The 21726-nt window shown below is 47.9% G+C and overlaps 1 protein-coding gene across 1 annotated transcript in view; it reads left to right on the top strand.

Moving 5' to 3' along the window:
• Positions 1-4512: 4512 nt before the first annotated feature.
• Positions 4513-21726, top strand: part of ITIH6 (inter-alpha-trypsin inhibitor heavy chain family member 6) — a 33205-nt gene continuing 15991 nt past the window's right edge. The window contains 5 exon segments of the mRNA XM_036740741.1: positions 4513-4567; positions 6342-6445; positions 11274-11455; positions 15030-15140; positions 15798-16045. Coding sequence (XP_036596636.1) covers positions 4513-4567; positions 6342-6445; positions 11274-11455; positions 15030-15140; positions 15798-16045 — 700 coding nt within the window.

Here is a 21726-nt window from a genome sequence, read left to right as displayed (position 1 = left end):
CCCCAACTGATAGGCATCCCCTCAATTTCCAGTTCTTGGCCACCACAAAAAGAGCTGTGATAAATATCTTTTGTACAAATAGGTTCTTTTCCCCTTTTTAAAATCTCTTTGGGATACAAACCTAGTAGTGGTATTGCTGGATAAAAGAGTATGCACAGTTTTAAAAACCCTTTGGGCACAGTTCCAAATTCCTCTCCAGAAGCTAGGCATCCTAAGGAAAATGAGTCAGAGGAGGTGGTACAGCAAAGCCGAAGGTCTGGAGGTAGGACATGGAATAGTGTGTAAGTAGCAACTAGCATGACAATTACAGGAAGAGAAACGATCCATGTAGAGGGACAATTCCAGAGTGAAGCCACCTATATCTCCTCCCCTCTTCAGGGTCTTGGGGTTTCCCTGAAGAGTTCAGGTTGTCTTTCCTTAATGTTAAGACATCAGGGGTGGAGCCAAGATGGACGAGTGAAAGCAGGAATTCATCTGAGCTCTCCCACAAATGCCTTCAGATACCTCTAAAGAGTGAAACTGAACAAATTCTAGAGTGGCAGAATCCACAAAGAGACAGAGTGTGGCAGATTTCTAGTTCAAGACAACCTGGAGGGTGAACAGAAAGGATCTGTTGCACAGGACTGGGAGAGGAGGGCAGTCTAGCACGTGGACTACACCAGTGCTGACTCGACCATGGTGAGGCCGGAGCAGACCCCAGCTGGTTGAATCACTGGCAGCAGTGGCAATTCCCAGACCTCTCGATGGAGGAGGGAGGGGTCCATCAGAACTGGTTGAGAGACAAGTGCAGTCCTGCCCAGGGCCTGTGGCAGCAGCTACTCCTGGGGCTATCAGCCCACAGACTGAATGTTTGACAGTCACCTATTTAAACTTCCGGAAGCCAAGATGGTGGAGTAAAGGGTGAGTCACTCTCACCCTCCCTTGTCAACCTTGAAAACCCCAGGGAGTATTGCCCCAGGAAAAATCCTGGAATGGTGGAGCTGGCACAAGGATGGGTACAGCAGTCTTTTAGCTCAGAAAACTAGAGAGATTAATGGAAAGGCTCCCTATTGCTGTGGCTGAAGGGGACCATACAGGACGGGAGGCATCCCAGCAAGTTAGCAACAAGCCCCACCTCAGTGGACCAGTGGGACATCCTGAGCCCCAGGGTGGAGGAGCAGGCAAGCGCCAACACCAGGCACACACTGCCTCCAGCTCAGCACCTAGTAAAGTACCAGACCACTACAACATCCAACAGCCAGCACCTGAGGCCCCATCACAGAAAACCAATAACCAGGCCCCTAGAGCCCAGCATAAGAAGTCTGAGACAGTGCCCCCTGGGCCCCAGAAGCAGAGATCAAATTTAAAAGCCAAAAAAAAGAGGCAAACAACAGGAGTAAGAAGAATCAAAAAACTCAATGACCATAGAGAAATATATTGGTGACAGGGAAGATCAAAACACAAACTCAGAAGAGGACAACATGGTCAATATACTGTCAGTAAGGTGGATTTTAGCGTAAGTAAGGTAGATTTTAGTGTGTGTAAAGTGGATTTTTCTTATCATTTATTGGAGTTCAGTTTCCCAGGATGGATCTGTGGCCATAACAATCTGTTTCCCAGGTATAAGATATGAGTTCCCAGGCTCATGGTTCAAAACATCTCCACCACGCTTGTGCAGCATTATGTAATGATAAATAATATAAACATGTGTGCAGAAACTGTAAACATCTGCTGCCATTACACAGTGAGATATAGGGATGCGGTGATATAAACTTGAGAGGCTATTGTTGGCAATATGCCTTCTTTGTCCGTCATCCTATAAAGCAGGTGTTCAGTGCCCCCATCGAGGCTTGGGAGGGGGGAATCTATGTGTGCCTCAACCAGCCCCCATCGAGGCTTGAGGGGATTTAGGGGGTGCCCAAGTTGTGCCTGTCTCGATTGACCCCATCGAGACATAGGGGTAGTTCCCCCCTCTTCTCATGGGCCCCTGTGAGAAGTGTGATTAGGGAATGCTGTAGGAGTTTGTGGTGCTGCTGTTATCAGCAATACTGAGTTAGAGAAAACTAGACTATAATATAGCTTATTACTGACCTCTTTGAAGCTGTCCTGCCTGTCTGACTAGATCAAGAGTGAACCTGTTAGAGGCTGGAGTCTGAAATCTCCAGTGCCTCTCAAGTGTTATCTAACATATACCCACATCCAAAACCCCAAAGGGGAATATGAACTGATCTCAAGCCCCAAAACCCTTCTTAGAAGAGCTCAAGAAGGATTTTAAAAGTCAAATAAGAGAGGTAGAAGAAAAATTTAAAAATACAATTGACAAAATGGAAAAAAATACACTGAAGAAAACAACTCTTTAAAAAGTACAATGGATCAAGTGGAGAAGGAAGTACAAAAGCTAATGAAGAAAATGACTTAAAAATTAGAATTGGGCAACTGGAAGCTAATGACTCTGTGAGACATCTAATGCTAAGACATCAAGCCCTCCTGCCTAAGTGTTTCTCCCTCTGAAATGTCAGGAGTCATTAATTAACACTTCAGCTCCACGTACTGTATTTTATCCTTGAGTCAATAGGGAGCCAGAGAGGAGTGAAAACCTAGATCTATGTTTTAGGAATATCAATTTAGCAGTTGTGTGGAGGGTGGATCTGAAATGAGAGAGATGGGAAGCTGTAACAGTAAGCACCCTAGCATACCTAGGATTGCCTGCTAGCACAGGTTCTTTGATCTGCTTTTCTGGGAAAGATTGCTCAAAAAGGGGTTAACAGTTTTCTTTAATTACATTCACTACTTCAGGGGGAAAGTCAGCACCCTGAACATCAGAGAAAATACAGAGAAAAGATACAAGCAGAAAAATTAGCACAGACCAACAGACAGGGCTCTTAATTGCCTTAATCAAAGCCATATTACTATACACTTTACATATACCACTAGGTTGAGAGAGCCTTTACATCTGAGTAGTTGGGGTGGGCAGGGGGGGGGGGGCAACTAAGAGTCTCCACCAGGAAATCAAAAGATCCTTCTCATAAGCAAACCCCCAAAGCAAAATACCAACTCAGAGTATATATACACTTCTCAGAGCCAGAAGGCATCACAACCCTCATGACTCAGTGCCTAATTAGAAATTAGCAAAAGGTGTGAAAGCCTTCCTACAAGCAAGCCTTCCCTAAGCAAACTTCCCTCCCCCAATGGGCTCTGTGACTCAGGATGTATAACAGCTGGGCTGGAGCTCAAAGCAGTAATACATCTGTGATTGAACACATGTGGTCACATAGGCCTATTAATGGACAGGGAAGATCTTCTAATTCCATTACTATTACAGAAACAGGGAAAGATATTTTGAGGTCTTTGCAAGAGTCAGCTGATGAAGTCCTGAACTAGGGTGATGACTGTGAGTGGAGAGAAGGGGCTGGATGTGAGAGCCCACACAGAGGAAGAATTGGCAGGATTTGGCTACTGATCAGATTACTGGTGGGGGGGGGCAGGCAGACAGGGAGACAGGGGTAAGGAAGAAGAGGAAATAAAATGTGTGACTCTGGGGTATTGAACCTTGACAGTGAAAGGACAGTGACACCCTTAATGGAAACAGGCAAGTTTGGAGGAAGGATAGGTTTGCTGAGGCGATTTCGGTGAAGAGAGTCAGGACACAGGAGAGATAATGACTTGTGTTTTGGACATAACGAGATTGAGATGCCTTTGTGCAAGCTAGATCATTCAGTGAGGGTCCAAGTCAAGGTAGCTGGTGACTCCTTGAAGACATAGGGAATTGAGGCAGTTATTGACTTGATAACAATAGTAGTCTACTGCCCTTCCAGGTCTAGTCCCCAAGAAGTAATGGAGACTCTCCAAAGACTTACCTGATGCCTACAGTCCAGTTGTGGTGCTTGACATGGGCACAAAGGACACTTCCAGAAGGAGCCCAGAAGAGCCCCCCCACCCAAGCACCCCCACCCCACAAAGAGCTGGCACACTCCCTGCTTGGTGTGGGACAACAAAGAGGGTATTCCTTGAAACTGGCAGTTCATGGTTTTCTGTTCCCACCATAGCTCTCTTCTTCCAGGCTGTCACTTGGCATGCCGGAGGGGGCCCCTGACCAAGGAAACAAGGGTTCCAGGCCTTGCATCGTCTTCCTCCACAATGCTCAAGAGTACTTGGCCTCTAGAAAGGTAAATGGATAGCACCATCTACTTACCATTAGGAGCTTCAGACTATGTTTGCAGCCAGTAGATGGCAGCAGAACACCAGAAATGGAAGCCGAGACTGCATTGGCATTGGGGGGAGGAGAAGCATCCTGCCTCCTGTACTCCTGACTGTCCCTCTGCCAGAGCAGGGGTGGGAAGATCTAGGGCACAGGCAAGGCCAGGCCTGCAAGCCAAGACTGAGCACTGACAGGCCGAGGGCAAAGGCCCAGCCCAAAGACTGGGCAATAAGCGCAGGCATACATATGGGCCCCAGCACAGGCATGGGCCGTGACATGGGTTCGGGCTGGACACGGGTGTGGGCCTGAACACACGTTTTGACACGGGGACAGGCATGACGACAGGCACATGTGGGGGCATGGCCATGGGCAGCGCAAGCCATGTGTCAGGTGGGCAGAACTGAATTGGGACCCCACGCCAGAGCAGGGAGCAAAGCAGGGCTGGCAGGGCAAAGGTCTCTGGACCTCTCGGGCCAGTCAGGCCTGCCCGAGGAGCCAGTGCCCCTCCCTCAGACATTCCTGGCTGGGGGGAAGAGGGAAGTCTGTCTTCCCTTCCAGGCTGGGTTGTTGGGAAGCAGGCTGCAGCTGAGGCTTGGTGGTCCCTTGGAAGTATAACGTCCTTCTTCCTTTACATTATCTTGGCCTCTCCAGCAATGGTTCTCTTGGAAGAGCACCCCTTCATACAAGTCTTCTGAGCTTCCCAGAATTCCACATCACTATCATTTCTTCCTGGGCAATGAGATGGCCTTGCATGGAGACACCACAGTTTCTCTGGCTGCTCCCCAGTTGATGGGCATGCAGTCCTATGTTTCCAGTCTTGTGTTACCATAAGAGCCAAGATGCACATTTTGTGAGGGACCCTTCCCTGTCTTTGACATTTGCCAAGTAGTGATGTCCCTGGTTCAAGGGGTGTGCATAATCGCTGTAGAGTGGCTCTTCTAGGAGACTTTCAGTTCTCCTGCTGACTATCCCCACCCCTCCCCCATCATGATCCTAGGTGTCAGTCGAAAGCAATATGGCATGAGAATGATTTGGTACAGCTTCCAACCATCTCAAATTTAAAGTCCAGCTCAAGGTCACTCAGGGCCCTCCCCATCTGGTCCCAAGTCCCAACCCACTTTCTAGCCTCACTGCACAATGCTCCCCTTCCCGTGCCCCTTCAACCACACCCAAACGTGCGCTAAGCCCTCGATGTGCTGCTAACCCTGCCACTTGGAATACCCACACACACACCTCCCCCAGCCCTGGGGAAATCCTGGTCACCCTTTAAGGCCAAGATGAAACACCACCTCTCCTAGCTGGGAGAAGCAGAGAAGGCTCCGGGGAGAAGGGTGCTGCACTATGGAGGGCTGGAAAGACTGTGGCAGAGATTGGGTGGCAGGCCATAACAGGCACAGGGAACAGACAGGGCTAAGTCACGAAGGCAGGGGGAGCTGGAGCCAACCACTGGTAAATCGGACACCTCTGGAAACCTTTACCCTCAAGGAAATTGGCAAAATCCCTGGAGGAGGTGGTAGAGTCCATGTCAATAAAGGAGATTCAACTTCAAAGTGTGTCTCTCCTTAGAGAGCTGGTTGTTAAACATTCCCAGCACCCCAGAGGTGGCAGGTATAGGAAGTATTCAGGGGGGCTGCAAGTAATCCAGTTGGGCTGGAGTGCCATGGATCAAATTAAGTCAACTGACCAGCATTTACTGTGCCAGGCACAGAGCTGAGGGCTGAGAATAAGCCACAAAGACCAAAGAGAAAACAGCCCTGTCCTCAAGGAGCAGACTTTCAGGAATGCGGAAGGGGCACGTATAGGGTGGTGGTGGAACTGCTGCTGTGGCTGCTGCCTCCTCACTGCCCAGGGCAGCACAGGGGAAGGGGAGGCAGAGAGGGGATTAGGGCTGCTGACAAAGGGCCCTCCATGGCCTCTCCCTCCCCCTTCTTCCCCCCTCACATCACGTACCCCCAACCTTCCAGCCAGAGGGAAAGAGAGACAAAGAGAACCCTGGTGATAAGAGCTCCCACCCGAGTCTCTCCACCCTAGGCTGGTAGATGGACGCCCTAGTCTGTCGGGACCAAGGCAGGAGGGGAGGAAAGAGGAGAGAGAAAGCATATCACCATTCTACAGCCCCTGTCCAGCTCCAGCCTGCTGACTCCTCCCTCCCCAACGTTGCTAGGGCTAGCGGTGGACTTTACTGCCACTCTGGCCAAACCTGCTTTGGCCTCCACTCTGCCATCTCCTCCACAATGGACTCAGGAGGCTCAAGGGGGCCCTAGAGAGGTCAGCTGGTTTAGCCTGCTCATTGTTCCATGCCTGGGCCCTCAGCCCTCAGGATAAAGGTTTATGTGACTGGAGAAACCCCGTCCTACAACGCACCCTAACTAAGCACTGCCCCACACACAGCGGCATCAGCTGCAGGGCAGGACAGGAAGGGCAGGAAATGCCAAGGCCAAGCCTCAACGGGACTGGTTCCCACCTTCACTTCCTGCCCCCTTCTAGCATGGCACCCCCTGAGTTAATGGGGGTGGGGGGCGTTAGGCAGGATATCTGGCGCACAGTGGGAACCCTTCACATTGGAGCCTCCCCACAACCCTGGAGGAAGGTGCTCTTATTTTACAGATCAGGAAACAGGCTCATAGACTGGCCCAGGGCCACACAACAACCAAGGGTCTGAGGCAGGGTCTGATCAAGCTCACGCTCCTGACTTCCAGCCCAGCAGGCAGGCAGAGAAACTGCCACTGAGTCTCCCAGACTCCTCCCTGCTGCACCACCATCCGCACAAGGACAGGAGTCTTTAAGCTAGGTTTGTGAGCTGACCACCCTTCCTCCCAGTGCTTGCAGCAGCAGGGGGGTGGGGCAGCAAAGCCTCTGCCCCCCCCCCACCATCATCACACCCTCCCTCCTCAGGCCACCAGTAGCAGAAGGTGGAGAGGGAAGGAGGGGAAGAAGGGGGAGGGGGAAAAGGAGGAAGGAAAACCTTGCCCCCCCCCATCCTCCTTTTCCAGCATAGTCCACCCTCAATCCCTGGTTCATGAGGATGGAGGAGAGAATACCAGGTGGACTCCTCCCTCAGCGAGACAGAAGGGCAGGGTTAGGGTACTGACCTCTGCTACCTGCCCCCCCCACCCCAAGTCCCAGCTTCTGGCCTTTGCTACTTATATACTACCACTATCGACAGGGGGAAGGAGCGGGGGGAAGAAGGGAGAGAGGGAACCCTAACACCATTGCCCTTCCCCCGCATCCAGTGTCTGGCGCAAAGCTGGTGGCCACGTCCCTGGGTTCACTGATGGATCTTTCCTCCTAGTATCTGCAGCAGCACAGGGGTAGGGGAGGCATGGGAGGAACAGAGAGCAAAAACCCAGCCCTCCTCTGCCACTTATCCTAGCTTTACACAGGCTCCTCCCTTCTAAGCAGCAGCAGCAGCAGGAGGAAGAAAACCTTGACCCGCCCCCTCCAAGTCCCTCTGGCCACCCTTCTCTCCCCCCCCTTCCCCCCTTTCTAGCATGTTCCATGCTCAGGCATTGGCTCACAAGAGGGAGGAGAAGGAGGAGGCCGCCCCAGTGGCCTGCCCGATCAGATCAGACTCCTCCCTCTGCGCCATGGCAAGCCCAATGAGAAGGAAGTGCACCCCCTCCTACGCAAAGTCCCCCATCTTCTCTCCTGGCCCTTCCTCCTTTTCTAGCATGTTCCACCTTTGTTCTTTGGCTTGAAAAAGGGAAGGGAGGAGAGAGGCTCCTTAGTGGTTCCTAAGCTGCCCTGGTAGACTCCTCCCTCTGGGCCATCTTGGAGAGAGAAGGGCACGAAAACCTCCAAGCTCTGCTACCCCCATGTTCCACCCTGTGTCCCTGCCCTGCTTTTTAGGCCTTGCTATTAGGCAGGGGAGGGAAGGAGGGAGGGAGAGAGAGGAAACCCAGGGCCATTGCCCTTCTCCCCCACCCCCAGCCTGCATCCAGTACCTGAGACAGAGCAAGAGACCCACCCCTGCCCACGCTGATTGAGCCTTCCTCTCCAGTGTCTGCAGCAGCACGGGGGAAGGGGAGGCAGGAGGGGGATGGAGAGCAAAAAGCCCAGCCCTCCTCTGTCACTCATGCTAGCTTTATACAAGCTCTAGCACCAGCAGCAGAGGGGAGGAAAACCTTGCCCCCGCCCTAGCCAAGTCCTTCTGGCTGCCCTTCTCTCCCCACCCTTCCTCCTTTGCTAACAGGTTCCACCTTTGTCCTTTGTCTTGAAAAAGGGTAGGGAGAAGAAGAGGAAGGAGCCACCTCCTTTAGTCATTCCCAGCCCTCCCAGGTGGCTTCTTCCCTCTGGGCCACCCTCAAGCACAATGAGCAAGAAGCCTTAGGGCTAGGTGCCCCACTCCTATGCAAAGCCTCCCCACCAGGAAACCACTCTTGTATCACCACCCTTCCCCCTTTTCCTCCTGTCCCTGGCCTCAGTCGTTAGCCCAGGAGAAGGAAGGGAGAAGACATCTGGATAGCCCTTCTTAGCCTGCCCAGTCAGATGGAGAAGGATGTTCCCACTCTCTTCTTTCCTCACCTTTCCTTTTCTAGCATATTCCCTCCTTCATCTTTGCCCTACAAAGACAAAGGGAGAAGAAGAGTGAGGAGAGCCCCAGTCTCACACAACTTCCTCATTGAACCTTCTCACTCCATCCTTTATTCTTAACCTTCTCTTGCATTTTCTGACCTTAGGCAGAATGGTGTAGAAGAGGAAGGTAAGAGTTCTAGCAACTCACCCACTCGGGCATCTTCTGCAGACTCCTCCTTCTGTAACATTAGCAGCAAAAAGGAGGAGCTGCCATCCTTCCTTCTCCATTGTTTTTGGCCATTGATCATTGGCACACAATGAGGGAAGAGACAGTCCTACATCTGCACGCCTTCTCAGGTTCCTCCCTCCTGAGTTGCTGTTCATCCTTTTCTTTGGGGGCCGGGGAGACAGGGAGGCTATCGGGCTTTAGTGACTTCTCCAGGGTCACATAGCTAGTAAGTGTCTGATTTCATATTTGAACTGAGGTCCTCCTGACTCCAGGTCTCTATCCACTGTACCATCCATCCATCATTTTCTAACAAATTTTCTAACAAAGTGTGGCATGTGCACCATTGGGGGTGCCTGAGACTTTTGTACTTTTTGTACCTGGCTTTTTTTCCCCTTATTTCTCCCTAATTAGGGTCATTTCTACTCACATGCTGACTCGATGCCTGTTCCCACAGAATTCCTATTCTATTCCCCCACCAACCTTCTTCTACTCATTCTCCTGATATCTTTAAATGTTTAACTCCCAGAATCCCCAGGAGCACTGAGCATTTCATCTGCTGTGTATAAACAAGCAGAAAGCTACAGTCTAGGTAGGGAACTCAAACTCTTTGCTTAAGAAATGTTTCTGACTGACTAAATGTCTGCAAAAGAAAACAAATTGAACACTGTAGTCCATTGAGGAGCAAGGCCCTTTCCCTGCCTAGGCCACAGTCGGTTTCTCAATCAGATAGAGACATTCTCCAAGGCCTCTTTCTGCTCTGACATTCTATGTCAAGAGTGAGACATTGGGATTGCATGGCACATGTGTTGCCCAGTAATGGCATTTTCAATCCTAGGGAGAAGAGCTAGAAGGGTCAGGAAAAAGAGAACCTTTGGCTGAGTCAGCAAGGGTGGGGACAACATGACAGGGCCAGAACTCACCCAAGACAGACAGTGTGGGAATGGAATGAGCAACAGTGGGGGCGGGGGTGGGGGAGCCAAAGGCCTGATCAGAGGCTGGCACTGATTCTTCTTTGGCAAGAGTGGAGAGCTCATATAGAAGCTGAGAGCTGGAAAGGGGTTTGGAGGACAGACTGCTATCAGGATCTGATCTTTTCCCCAGACCCTTGAATTTGGCATTCCCTTGGACTTGCCATCCTCAAGGCAGCTGCCCTTAGGACTTGACTCCTGTCCTAATTAGGAAGCATATCAAAACTTTGTTCAGCTAAAAGGGTAGTTCTGGGTCAAGCTTTCAGGCTTAAATGCACAAGCATTTAATAAGCACATACTATGTGTCCAGCCAGTGCCAGGTACAGGGAATCCAAGGATGAGGGGTGGAGGGGGGAGACTGGGAAACCAAGAAGAGAGAGCAGAGAGGATGGGGAGAGTTCGAGGGAATTCGAGAGTGGAAAAGACAGAGAGGAGGGAAATCAAGGGGAAGGAAGAGGAGGAAAAGACAGGGGAGAGGTTGAGAGGAGGTAACAAAGGATGAAACTAGAGGAAGCAGAAGGGAGACAAAGAAAGAGGGGAGGCCAAAGATGGAAAGGAGATGGAGGTGTGAGGGGGAGTCAGAGGGAAAGTGGAGCTGGTGAGAGGAGGGAGGAGGCCAATGGAGCTGGATCCAGAGCTGGTGCCTGGCTGGTGCAGAGCTGGACAATCCTCGCTTGTGTGGGAATGAGAGCTGCGTTGAGAAGGTTGTTGGCTTTTTCTTGTCCTCACTCCAGCCCCCTCAAGAGAAGGGAGGATCAAAAGGAAATTCCTGTAGCCTTCCAAGCGCAAAGGTGTAGGTTTTCAAATCTGCTTTTCAGAGCCTTCCTGGCCCAGCTCAGAGAGGCTGAAATATGAAGCTTCCAAGAGTCTGGGGACATCTCAGCTTCTCTCTAGCAATATTTGTTGCTCTGAGCTTCAGGCAAGTCTTGGGAAGCCTCGTGACCCACAGAGAGGTGAGTCCCCAACCCCCAGAGCTTCAAGGGGCCTGACACTAGCTAACCCAACATCCCCACAGCCCAGCAGAGCCCAACACTGAGCTGAATACAGATTGAATTCTAACTGACCCAGAAGCCTCCTGTGCTCTTGTGCATTGTGAGGAGAGAGAAACAAAGGTCATGGTCAGTGGAGGGAAGCAAAAGAGCCTACAGGAATTTTGTGGAGGCCTCCTCAGGTCCCTTCCATTCCTAAGATTCTGAGACTTTAGGGCCTGAGGATCCTGGGAGCTGAAGGACCAGAGAGTTGAAGAGGAGTTTAGAGGGTGTCTGGGAGTCTGAGCCTCAGATTCTTTGCCTCCTTGGGACCTTTGAATCCATTCCTTGGACCCACATCCAGGCTGATGGAATACCTCCAAGCGAACTTCTAAAGCCTCCGCTTCTGGCTCTAGCTTCCAGTGACTCACTTCTCCATCCGCTCAACCATTGTGTCCCGCTATGCCCACACCCAGGTTGTGTCTGTCATGACCAACTCACACTCAGAGGCCCAGGAAGCCGTCTTTGACCTGGATCTGCCCAGCCTGGCCTTTATTTCCAACTTTACCACATGAGTATGGGGGGGGGGGCATGGCGGGTCTGGGGGACCTAGGAAGAGGGAAGACAGCTTTGGATGCCAAATTTTAGGAGGGGGGTTGACAAGCTCAGCCAACAAGGATGGGCAGTGAAATGAAAAGAACGAATTTAATTCAGTGCGTATTTCTCAATGAGTAAAACAGGGATCATAATAGCGCCTCCCTCCTAGGGCTGTTGGGACGATCGTCACGTATCACAGATCATGTCTGTAGAGTGCTGTGCCATCCTTTAAGTACGATCTCAGGGTATTATCATCATCATCATGAACAACATAGGTTGGAGGAACTAGAGAGCTTTATCTCAGAATGGTCAGGAAGACATGATGGCTATTTATCTATCTATCCATCTATCCATCCATCCATCCATTCGCTTGTCTATCTTATCTATCTATCCATCTATCCATCCATCCATCCATGCATTCACTTGTCTATCTATCCATCTACCCATCCATGCATTCACTTGTCTATCTGTCCATCTATCCATCTATCCATCCATACATTCACTTGTCTATCTATCCATCCATACATTCACTTGTCTGTCTATCTATCTATCCATCTATCTGTCTGTCTATATCCATCTGCATATCTTTATCTATCCATCTGTCTCTATCTATCTACCTGTGTATCTCCATATGTCTGCTTATACCCATCTGTCTGCCTATATCTATTCATCTATTTTATGTCTATATCTATACATCCATCTATCTATCCCTTTGTCTGTCTACATCAGTCTTTCTATCATCCACCTATCTATATCCATCTATCTATCTATTTATCTATCTATATATCTATCTATCTATCTATCTATTATAGCTTATCTAGAGGAATTCACCATAGGAAAGAATTAGGACCAACAGGGAGAAGTTAAAAGGGAGGAAACTAGAAGGAACAAGTTGTAAAATAAGCTGTGCAAAAAACAAATGAGGTGGCTTCAAAAGTATTGAGCTTCCTCTCACTTCAGTCTTTATATCCCACTTTAATGCTTACAAGTGCTCTACATTTGTAATCACTCTGCCCTGGGAGGGAGGTCCTATTATGATCCCCATTTTACAGTTGAGGAAACTGAGGCTGAGAGAAGAAATGACTTGCCCAGGGTCACACAGCTAGATTCAAACTCAGACCTTTTGGACTCTGGGGCCAGTGCTCTAGCCATTTTGCCAAGTGGCACAGTGCCCCAAGGTTTTCAAGAAGGGCCTGGACAGATTCTCTCGAGGGAGTTCCCACATCTTCCCAAATCCTTTCCAATAAGATTCCAGAAGTCTCTGATTCCCAAATCTCCTAAGAGGTAGCTCTCACCCAAGTACCTTCCCATCTGATCCCTACAATGGGGGTAGGACTATGGGATCCCCAAGGTGTTCTCGGCCCTGCCAACCTACAACCCCAGGGGCCTCAGCCCCACACTCTCCACCTTACACTTACAGAAATGAGCCAGTTGTGTTAGATGAGGTCATCTCTACAGCCCCTCCCTGCTCTAAATCTTAGGAGCCTATAAGTGTTCTGGATGGAGTCAAGGAAGCAGTGGAGGAAGGAAGAAGGAACACTGTTAACAGAAAGGGTGGGCTATATCATAGGAAGGCCTCAAATGCCAAGGAGCAGGTCACTGTTCAACTGGGTGAAAGTAAATACACTTAATTTGGAAATAAATCCAATTTAATCTCTCCCCTTTGGAGGGAAGAAAAGGGAGCAGAAGACTGCCCCCATTATAGAGAGGTCTTCTGTGTTCTCACAGCAAGAGCCTTCTGTGCCCTTGAATTTGGTGCACAGAGCACTCTCTATGTGGAAGCCAGAGACCTGCCTTCTCTGGTCAGGGAAGCACACGCCCCACAGACACATCCACCCACTTCCAGGGCCAGCAAAAGAAAGAGGCCTATTCTGAGCCACTGGAAAAAGGGTACCAAAAGTTTATTTTATTGGCAATGTTGATATAATCCAGTGGGGGAGAGAAAAGACAGATAGGCAGAAAGAAAGACAGAGAGGAGGAGACCAGGGGAGAGGGAGGCCCATAGAGAGAGAGAAGGAAAGAGAAAGGGAAAGTTGATCGATAAACATTTATTAAGGGCGCATGTGTGCCAGACACTGTGCCCCTGGTTGTTCCTTCCCCTGACCTGGGAAGGCTCCAAGGATATATCTGAGTTCCAAAAAGATTAATTTGCCCAGTTAATGAAGCAATTTTGGCTCTCTCTGAATCTCTAATCTTACTGCCCTGACCAGAGTTTAGAGAGGAGATAAGAGATATAAACAGATACTGAGGGGCATAGATTCTGTTTATACAGCGCTTTAAGATTTCCCAAACCTTTTCTTTGCTTGTACCTGTGAGTTATAAGTATTGTTCTTGCCATTTCTAGATGGGGGAGGGGAGAGAATAAGCATTTATTAAGTGCCATATCACGGGCACTGTGCTAAGCCCTTTTTACAAATGTGATCTCGTCGGGTTCTCACGATGACCCTGCAAGGTAGGTGCCCTTTTATTCCCATTTTACAGTCAGAGGTGACACAGGGTCACACAGCCAGGAAGTGTCTAGGGCCAAATTGGAACTCAGGCCTTCCTGACTCCAAACCCAGTGCTCTGCACACCATGGTGCCCCTTAGCAGCCCCTGCTGAGAAAATGGAAGCTCAGAAAGGCTAAGGGATTTTCCTATAGTCACATAGCCAAGAAGTGTCAGAAGCAGGCTTCAGCCCTCTCACCACTTTCACTTGCTGCCTTGCTGCCTATTGTCCTAAGTTGCAAGTGTTGGTTGTTGCTATGTCAGCTCCTTCTCCATGCTTGAGCGGCAGTTAGCATACAGTTACCAAGAAGGCAAAGTCGGGGGTGGGGGGGGGGGGGGCTGTGTTGCAGACTTTCTATCTCCTTGACAATGTCCCATAGGTCTCTGTACACAGTAGGTGTGTTTATTAGGTGAATAAATTAGTATGGGTTGAGGGGAGGATTTGTTCAAGGTCTCAGAGAAGTATTCCCAAAGAAGGTGGGGTGTTTGGGTTGAGCCTTGAAGGACAGATTTGGTTTGGAGGGGGAAATCAGTCTACAAACAAAAATTGGCTGGGGAAGTTTGAGCAAAGGTATGAAAATGGGAAGGAGTTGAAGTGGAAAGGGGACAGGATAGGGATCAATCTGCCTGGAGTTGGGGAACATAGGAGGAGGTTGGGGTCAGTTTGGGAAGGACATCCAATGCTAGGTTGAGGAGTCTAAACTTTACCCTATAGACAATATGGAGCCATGAAAGGTTCTTGAGTAGGAGGAGGACAGGATAACTAATATAGGATAAAGAGAAGGTAAGAGTCATTGAACAGCACAATTGGAAAGTCCCTCAGAGGTCATCCAGTTGAAGCATTACTCGCACAGAAATCTCTGTGTGATCTTAAGAAAGTCAACTCTCTGACCCTCAGTTTACTCATCAGTAAAAATAGCACAGGTGGTTGGGGTAGGGAAAAATGAGATTGGTGAGACCTCAGTGAAGAGCTAAAAGACACCAGTGACTCACCTTCTCTGGACCTCAGGTGGTTGCTCTCTCAGGTTCCTGACAGCTCAGGGATCTTGTGAAGCCTAGTAATTCTTTGACTCCCTGTCTCCCCATCAGGACCATCAATGGCAAAGTCTACACAGTTGAAGTCAAAGAGAGGCACCAGGCTAAGAAAATGTATGAGGAAGCCAAGAAACAAGGGCGGACTGCTGCCCATGTGGCCAGCCAGTAAGGGTCTCCAAATCCATCTTCCCAAATCTGCAGTAGTCTGAAGTCTGTCTTAGAGGATTCCTGGTTTCACCAAAGTCCAGCTTGGAAACTTCATTGACTTGCATGACCGTGGCAATAATGTGTCCCTCTCAGCTCCTTCACCTCCCTCTTTCCATTCTTCCAAAATGGAGGATCCTTGCCCTCCCCCCTTAAATGTCTATAGGCAAAGACAGAGTGGGGGTGGAGATTTGGGTGTTCCTACTTCCTCAGTGAGAGGTTGGAAGATCAACAGCTTCTTATTTTTCTAGTTCTGAAGTTCTATGTACAAGGGGGGTCAGGGGAGGGTGTCTCCTCCTGGCCCCTCCAGAGCACAAGTAGGTACAGGAGGGTCAGGTGCCCCAGTTGGCTTGGGCACAGGATGTAGAACATTCACAATGATGGCAAAGGCACTCTGGCCGTGTGAATTGTTGTTAAAGAATATGAACAGCCAAGTGAATGGCTGACTGACTAACTAAATATGTGCTGGTTGCACATATGACCTGGAGAGTCAAACGAGTGAAGCAACTGAGGGAGAGGAATTCATGAGACTGAATGAGGAAAATGAAGGAATTCAATGGGGCTAAAAGAGTGAAGGAGTCCACGGATGAATAATGACAATGACTATTCCATCCCCAGAGACGATGAGATCAAGAAGTTCAGAATTGCCACAAATGTAGCCGCAGGTGGAGAGGTAACATTTGCCTTGACCTATGAGGAATTGCTCCCTCGCCTCCTGGGGAAACACCAGCATGCTGTGAGTGTCAGACCTGGCCAAGTGGTGCCAAATCTCAGTGTGGAAGTGACCATATCAGAGAAGACTGGCATTGACTATATCCACATGTTGCCCCTCAGAACCAGCCACCTGCTGACCAATGCTGTGAGAGGTATGTGCTAGGCAGGTCTTAACCACCAAGCCCTGAGCCAAAAGGGAGGCCTAGAGGTTCAGTGGCAAAGTGGGAAAAAGGCAGAGACATAAGGTTGGACAGGCAAGAAAAACAAAGTGGCCCCAGCGGTCAATTGAAGAGAATAGGAGGAAGGTTACTATGGTCATTCAGCAGAGCATTTTAGAAGTGGGCCACAAAGCACCAGTAAGTTTGAGAGGGAAGAGGAAACTAAGTGGTTACTAGGGGGTTCGGTTGGGCCTGCTTAGGCCTGGCAGGGGCATACCTACATGCAGGTAGAGGCCAGGAATCTAGACAGCCCCTGTTGGTCATGTGAGGAATGGGCAGATGGCGGGGGGGGGGGGGGGGGACCAGGGTCTAGGAAAGCACTTTGGCATGTTTGAAGTTTGAGACATGAGTGATGGCGAGAATGAGGAATGAGTCCAGGCTCCCAGTTTCCCTATTCAGAACTCTTGTTCTTTTCTTTGGACACTGGAATGTTTGGGGTTAAAGAGAAAATCAAAAGGAAGTAAAGTGATTGGAGATTCCAAGCATATTGAGCCATCAGCTGAGGTGGAGGGACTGTTGGGGCTGGGGGCCTTGAAGCCCTCCCAGTGTGAGGCTAGAAGGGGAAAGGGAGTTAAGCAGCACCAGCCAATAGGATCAACAGCTTCCACTCCTCCCTGAATCCACACAAAGTATCTCTAAACAATCAAAGGAACATGGAAAAACAGTAACTGATTGGTCAGTACAGGGCCAGTTTTCAGATAAGACACATGGCTTGCTTGAGATGGACAATTGTGAGAAAACTCCTTGCATCAATCTTTGGATCTGACCAGGGTTCTGATTGGCATAACCGAGGTCCTTGTTAAGGGTCTCTAAGCAACAGCTAGGGGTGGTCCAGCTTCCCAGCCAGGCAGAGCCAGGTTCAAACAGTAATAAGGTTTTCTCCCAATTCCCACAACTGAATAACATTTTCTCACAAGACAGAAGTTAGACTAGACCCCTAATGAATAGAAAGGGAACTGAGCTGGATCCAGAATTAAGTCACAAGATGGAGTCTGTGTGGTCCACTCAGTTCTCACGATTCACCACCTGCTGTCCTAATCCCCTCCATTCTCAATTTGTGTATGACTTTTGCTCTTGTGTTTAGACAGATACTATTCACAACCTTAAGGAAAGCTCCATTCGTTCTTATGTTTCTAGTGTTTTTAACGGAAGCAGGTATTGGATTTTGTCAAAAAGCTCTTTTTAAAGCATCTATTGGTGTTATTATATAGTTTTAATTATTTAAACTACTAACATTGTTTATTATATGAGATCATATTTCTTATCCTATCACAGCACACACTGTACAAATGCTTATTTCCTTCCTTTCCACCCATTCCTAACTTCCTCCTTCCTTATGTTGAACCAATCCTGCATTCCTGGTATAAATCCAACCTGGTCAGAGTGTATCATTTTCCTTGACACATTGTTGTAGCCTACCTGCTAATCTCTTATTTAAAATGTTTGCATCAGTGTTTATTTGGGCTGTTAGTCTACAGCTGTTTTAACAACCCAGCTAGCAGCTTCGGTGGGGGCGTAAGATCCCTCCCCCACAGCCGGCACCCAGGAGGCTGCCGGGAAAGCACAGGTTCTTTTTATCTGCTTAAACAAGAAAAGCACGGTGAAGGGGTTGACCAACTTACTTTAATCCAGCATTCAGTTAGCATACAGACAACAATCATTTAGTTCAGGGGAAAACGCCAGCATTCAGTTAGCATTCAGTTAGTTCAGGGGAGCATACAGACAAGCATCAAGAGACAGACCAAATACAGATTCATTGACTTACTTCAGGGGAAAAAACCAGCACCCTGAGGTTCAAAACATTCATTTAGTTTGGGGGAAAAAACAAACAAGCACCCCGAACCTCGAAACCAAAATACAAACAAATTACAAATATCAACAGACAGACCCAACACAATTTATAGTTACCAACATCTGGGCTCGGCCCAAGAGCAAGGGCTGGCCCAGAGTCACGCTTGCTTGCCGCTGCTCCCACACCAACCGGAAGAGGAAAGAGAGAACTTCAAGCTGTCCTCTCCCCTCTTATAGAGTTTTTGACATCATCAAGCGCCACCTGAATGACCAGGGCCGATTGGTTCTTGACTTGGCCCCTCCCCCTAGCGTAGACCAGGTTCTGGAGCTAACACCTCCCCTCAGCCAGCCCCATGACTCATCACACAGAAAGTTCTGATTCCTGGCATGATTGCTGGACTTCCTGCCCTGGAAGAGCAAGCCACAGCGTCCAGAGGCTCAATGAGGTAAGCTGAGTCACTCAAAGAAAACAAAGGCCATTCCGGTTACAACAACCCTCTTTCTTTGCTTTATGTCTCCCTGGTTTAAGTATCAAGACTATATTTGTATCGTTTGGATCACAGAAAAGGATTGGCAGGGTGCCTTCTTTACTTGTTATTTCAAATAGCTGATATAATAATGGAATTAGTCGTTCTTTGAATGTCTGTTAGAATTCACTTATAAATCCATCTGGTCCCAGAGTCTTTTTCTTTGGTAGTTCGTTTATAGGGCTCACTCAATTTCTGTTTCTGATATTGGCTTACTTGAACGGTCTATTTCTTCTTTTTGTTAATGTAAAATTCTACATTTTTTGTAAGTGTTCATCCATTTCTTCTTAGTCACCAGTTTGGTTAAAATAAAACTGGCCCAAATAGCTTCTGATCATTTCCTCTTCAATCTCTAGGTGCTCTACTTTCCATCTTTCACACAATCTGGTTTTCCGCACTTTTTTAATCAGGTTAGTTAGTTATCTTTTTCTTAGTTTTTTGGACAACTCCTACTTTCATTGATCAGTCAAATGATCCTTTTGCTTCAGTTTTAGCGATCCCTTTTTTAAATTTTCACAATTTCTCCTCTGTTGCTTACGTAGGGATTTTTTATTTGTCGTTGTTCAAGTTTTTTTAATTGTGTGCCCAATTCACTGATTTGTTCTTTCCCTCATTTGTTAATGAAATTGTTTAAAGATAGAAATTCTTCCCTGAGAGTTCGGTTATCTAGATCCCATAAGTTTTGGTATGTCATCGCATTGTTGTCACTTTCTTTGATGAAATTTTCTATTATTTCTATAATTTGCTCTTTAGAAATGTGCTATTTGGTCTCTAATTACTTTTGAATTAACTCTTTAAAAGCTCTTTATTGAATTAATGTTATTGTATTGTGGTCAGTAAATTCTGTGTTTAGTATTTCTGATGAGGGCACAGTCTCTGGGAACCCCTTGAACCCTTGAACTCTCCTTGAATCTTCCCACTCGACCTGGCCTTGGCCTGAGGCTACAACCATTAAGCCCAAATGCCTACCTTGCCCAGTCGTCTATTGTCCAGCTGTTTCCCACCCTTAATCCTGATCAAAATATCTATACCCTAGCCCTTTATGGTCTGTCATTTCCATATAGCCTTCAGCTATTTCCCCCACCCTGGAGTCTGACCTCATCCTTAAGTCCCTCCCTAGACCCCTCTTCTGGTCACCCCAGACCACCCCTCAATCCCTCCCACAACCTTTGTGTATATAATCTCCATCTTGCCTCCATGAAGGTGGTCAGAACCAATCTAGCTCAGATGGGTCTGGCCCTCTTTCCTTACAGGCATCGCAAGGGGTGGCATCTCTCGGGGCAGGCTTATTTGGCTAACTCTTAATAAACTTTGTCCTTTCCCTTGGCTGAGAAAGCTTGAGTCAAATTCTTTCGGCAGGACCCAGCGTGTCGGTACTTTGGGGTGTCGAGCACCTCTCACCCCAAACCCTCATCATTTCTGCTTTCCCACATTTATAAAGAGCTCTTTATGCCCCAATACATGACCAATTTCTGTAATGCTGCCATGTACAGCTAAGAGATATATAAATTCTTTTTTATTTCCATTCTGAGGCAGCTAGATGGCTCAGTGGCTAGAGTGCTGGGCCTGGAGTCAGGAAGACTTGAGTTCAAATCTGACCTCAGACATTTACTAGCTGTGTGACCCTGGGCGGGTCACTTAAAGTCTGTTTGCCTCAATCTACTGGAGAAGGCAATGGCAAACAAAGAAAACCCTATAGATAGTATTGACATGCTATGGTCTGCGGGGTCACGAAGAGTTGGACACAAATGAATGGCTGAACAACAACAATACCCAGCTAGTAATTGCCAGAGATCTATCATCTCTAATTTTTCTGAAGTTCTATTCAGGTCCTTGACTTCTTTCTTTTGGTTAGGTTTCTCTAGGTCTGAAAAGGGTTAGGGTTCCCCTCTATTATAGTTTTACCATCTATTTATCCCTCTAATTCAATTAACTCTTCCTTTAAACATTTAGATGCTATGCTATTTGGTGCTTATTAAGTATTGCTATTGATTCATTTTCTATGGTGCCTTTAAGCATAATGTCATTTCCCTGCTTATTTCTTTTTGTTATATCTATATTTCTTATAAGCTTATCTGAAATCATGTTTGTTTACCCTGCTTTTTATAGCTCATTTGAAGCATAGTCTGATTTTAACTCTATGTGAATCTTTGTGTTTCCCATAAACAACATCTTGTCAGATTCTATTATCCATCCTATGATCCTCTTCTGTTTTATGGGTGAGTCCAACCCATTCAAGTTTAGTGATGACTGTTAAATATATATTTCTCTCCCTCTTGTCCTTTTGTACTCTGTCCTGTCTTTGCTTCCACTCCCTAGTTTATAAACAATTATATGGTGGTAACAGAGAGGGAGTTTGCCTGACACGTGATCTATAAGTGAAGTGGCCTATTCCCACTCAATTGAAGCTCTTCTCTTCTCGCCCTGATCCTAGGCTTTTACTCTTTCTTTCTTCCTTCCTTTTTAACTCTTGATTCACGGTTAGGGTTAGGGTTCATTCGAGTTTCTTTTGCTCAGGATTATCCTACCTTACCTCTTTCATAGGTCCCTCCTCCTCCCTTGAACCTGTCCACTCCCATTTCCCTTTTAAGCTAAATGTATTTCTATAACAAAATTTCTGTGTGTAGGGAAAGGGGGAGGGTTCAGTCTTCCAAACTGGTCTGGTTCAGATGAAAGTGAAACTCATGGGATGCCTATTCCCACTACTGCTTCCTCCACAGATACATGAGTCATCTTATGCAGCTCTCTTATAATAGTGATTTCCCTCCTTTTATTCCCCCATGATAGTCTTGTTACTCTCTTTTTTTGTCTTCTCCTAAGACTATCAAAGCAGAACAAAAGCACCTGAGGGTCTATGTTCTATGGACCTTTCTCTAGGACCCTTACAGGTATGTGTATGTCTTCTGTTTCTTAGCCCCCATTAGTTTCATTTTTTACCCAGAATTCTTTCAAATCTTTCCCCAGATTTGTTGTGCGGGCTCACTATTCTCTTCAGGATTTACCTATGTTTAGATGCCCCTCTGGGCATCTCTCAAACCAAGATATCCCTTCATGGTTTTCCTTGGGTTGTTCATTTCATCAGCCCCAGTGTCTAAGTTGGGTACTTGTGCTTGAGGAAAGCTCTGTCTAGTCCTGAGCATGGTGGGCAAGATGAGGCCCCTTCTTCAAGGAACTTCAGGATTGCTCCTCTGTAGGCTCTTGCCACAGGGCCTCCCACCACAGGCAAAGACAACCTTCACCTAGAACCCTTCTCCCATCAGTGGGCTCCTCCCCTTGAGTGCTCTCTGTTGAAACCAT

The sequence above is a fragment of the Trichosurus vulpecula genome, unplaced genomic scaffold (genome assembly GCF_011100635.1).
Source record: "Trichosurus vulpecula isolate mTriVul1 unplaced genomic scaffold, mTriVul1.pri scaffold_71_arrow_ctg1, whole genome shotgun sequence".
Taxonomy (NCBI): Eukaryota; Metazoa; Chordata; class Mammalia; order Diprotodontia; family Phalangeridae; genus Trichosurus; species Trichosurus vulpecula.
This window is presented reverse-complemented; position numbering and strand designations above follow the sequence as displayed.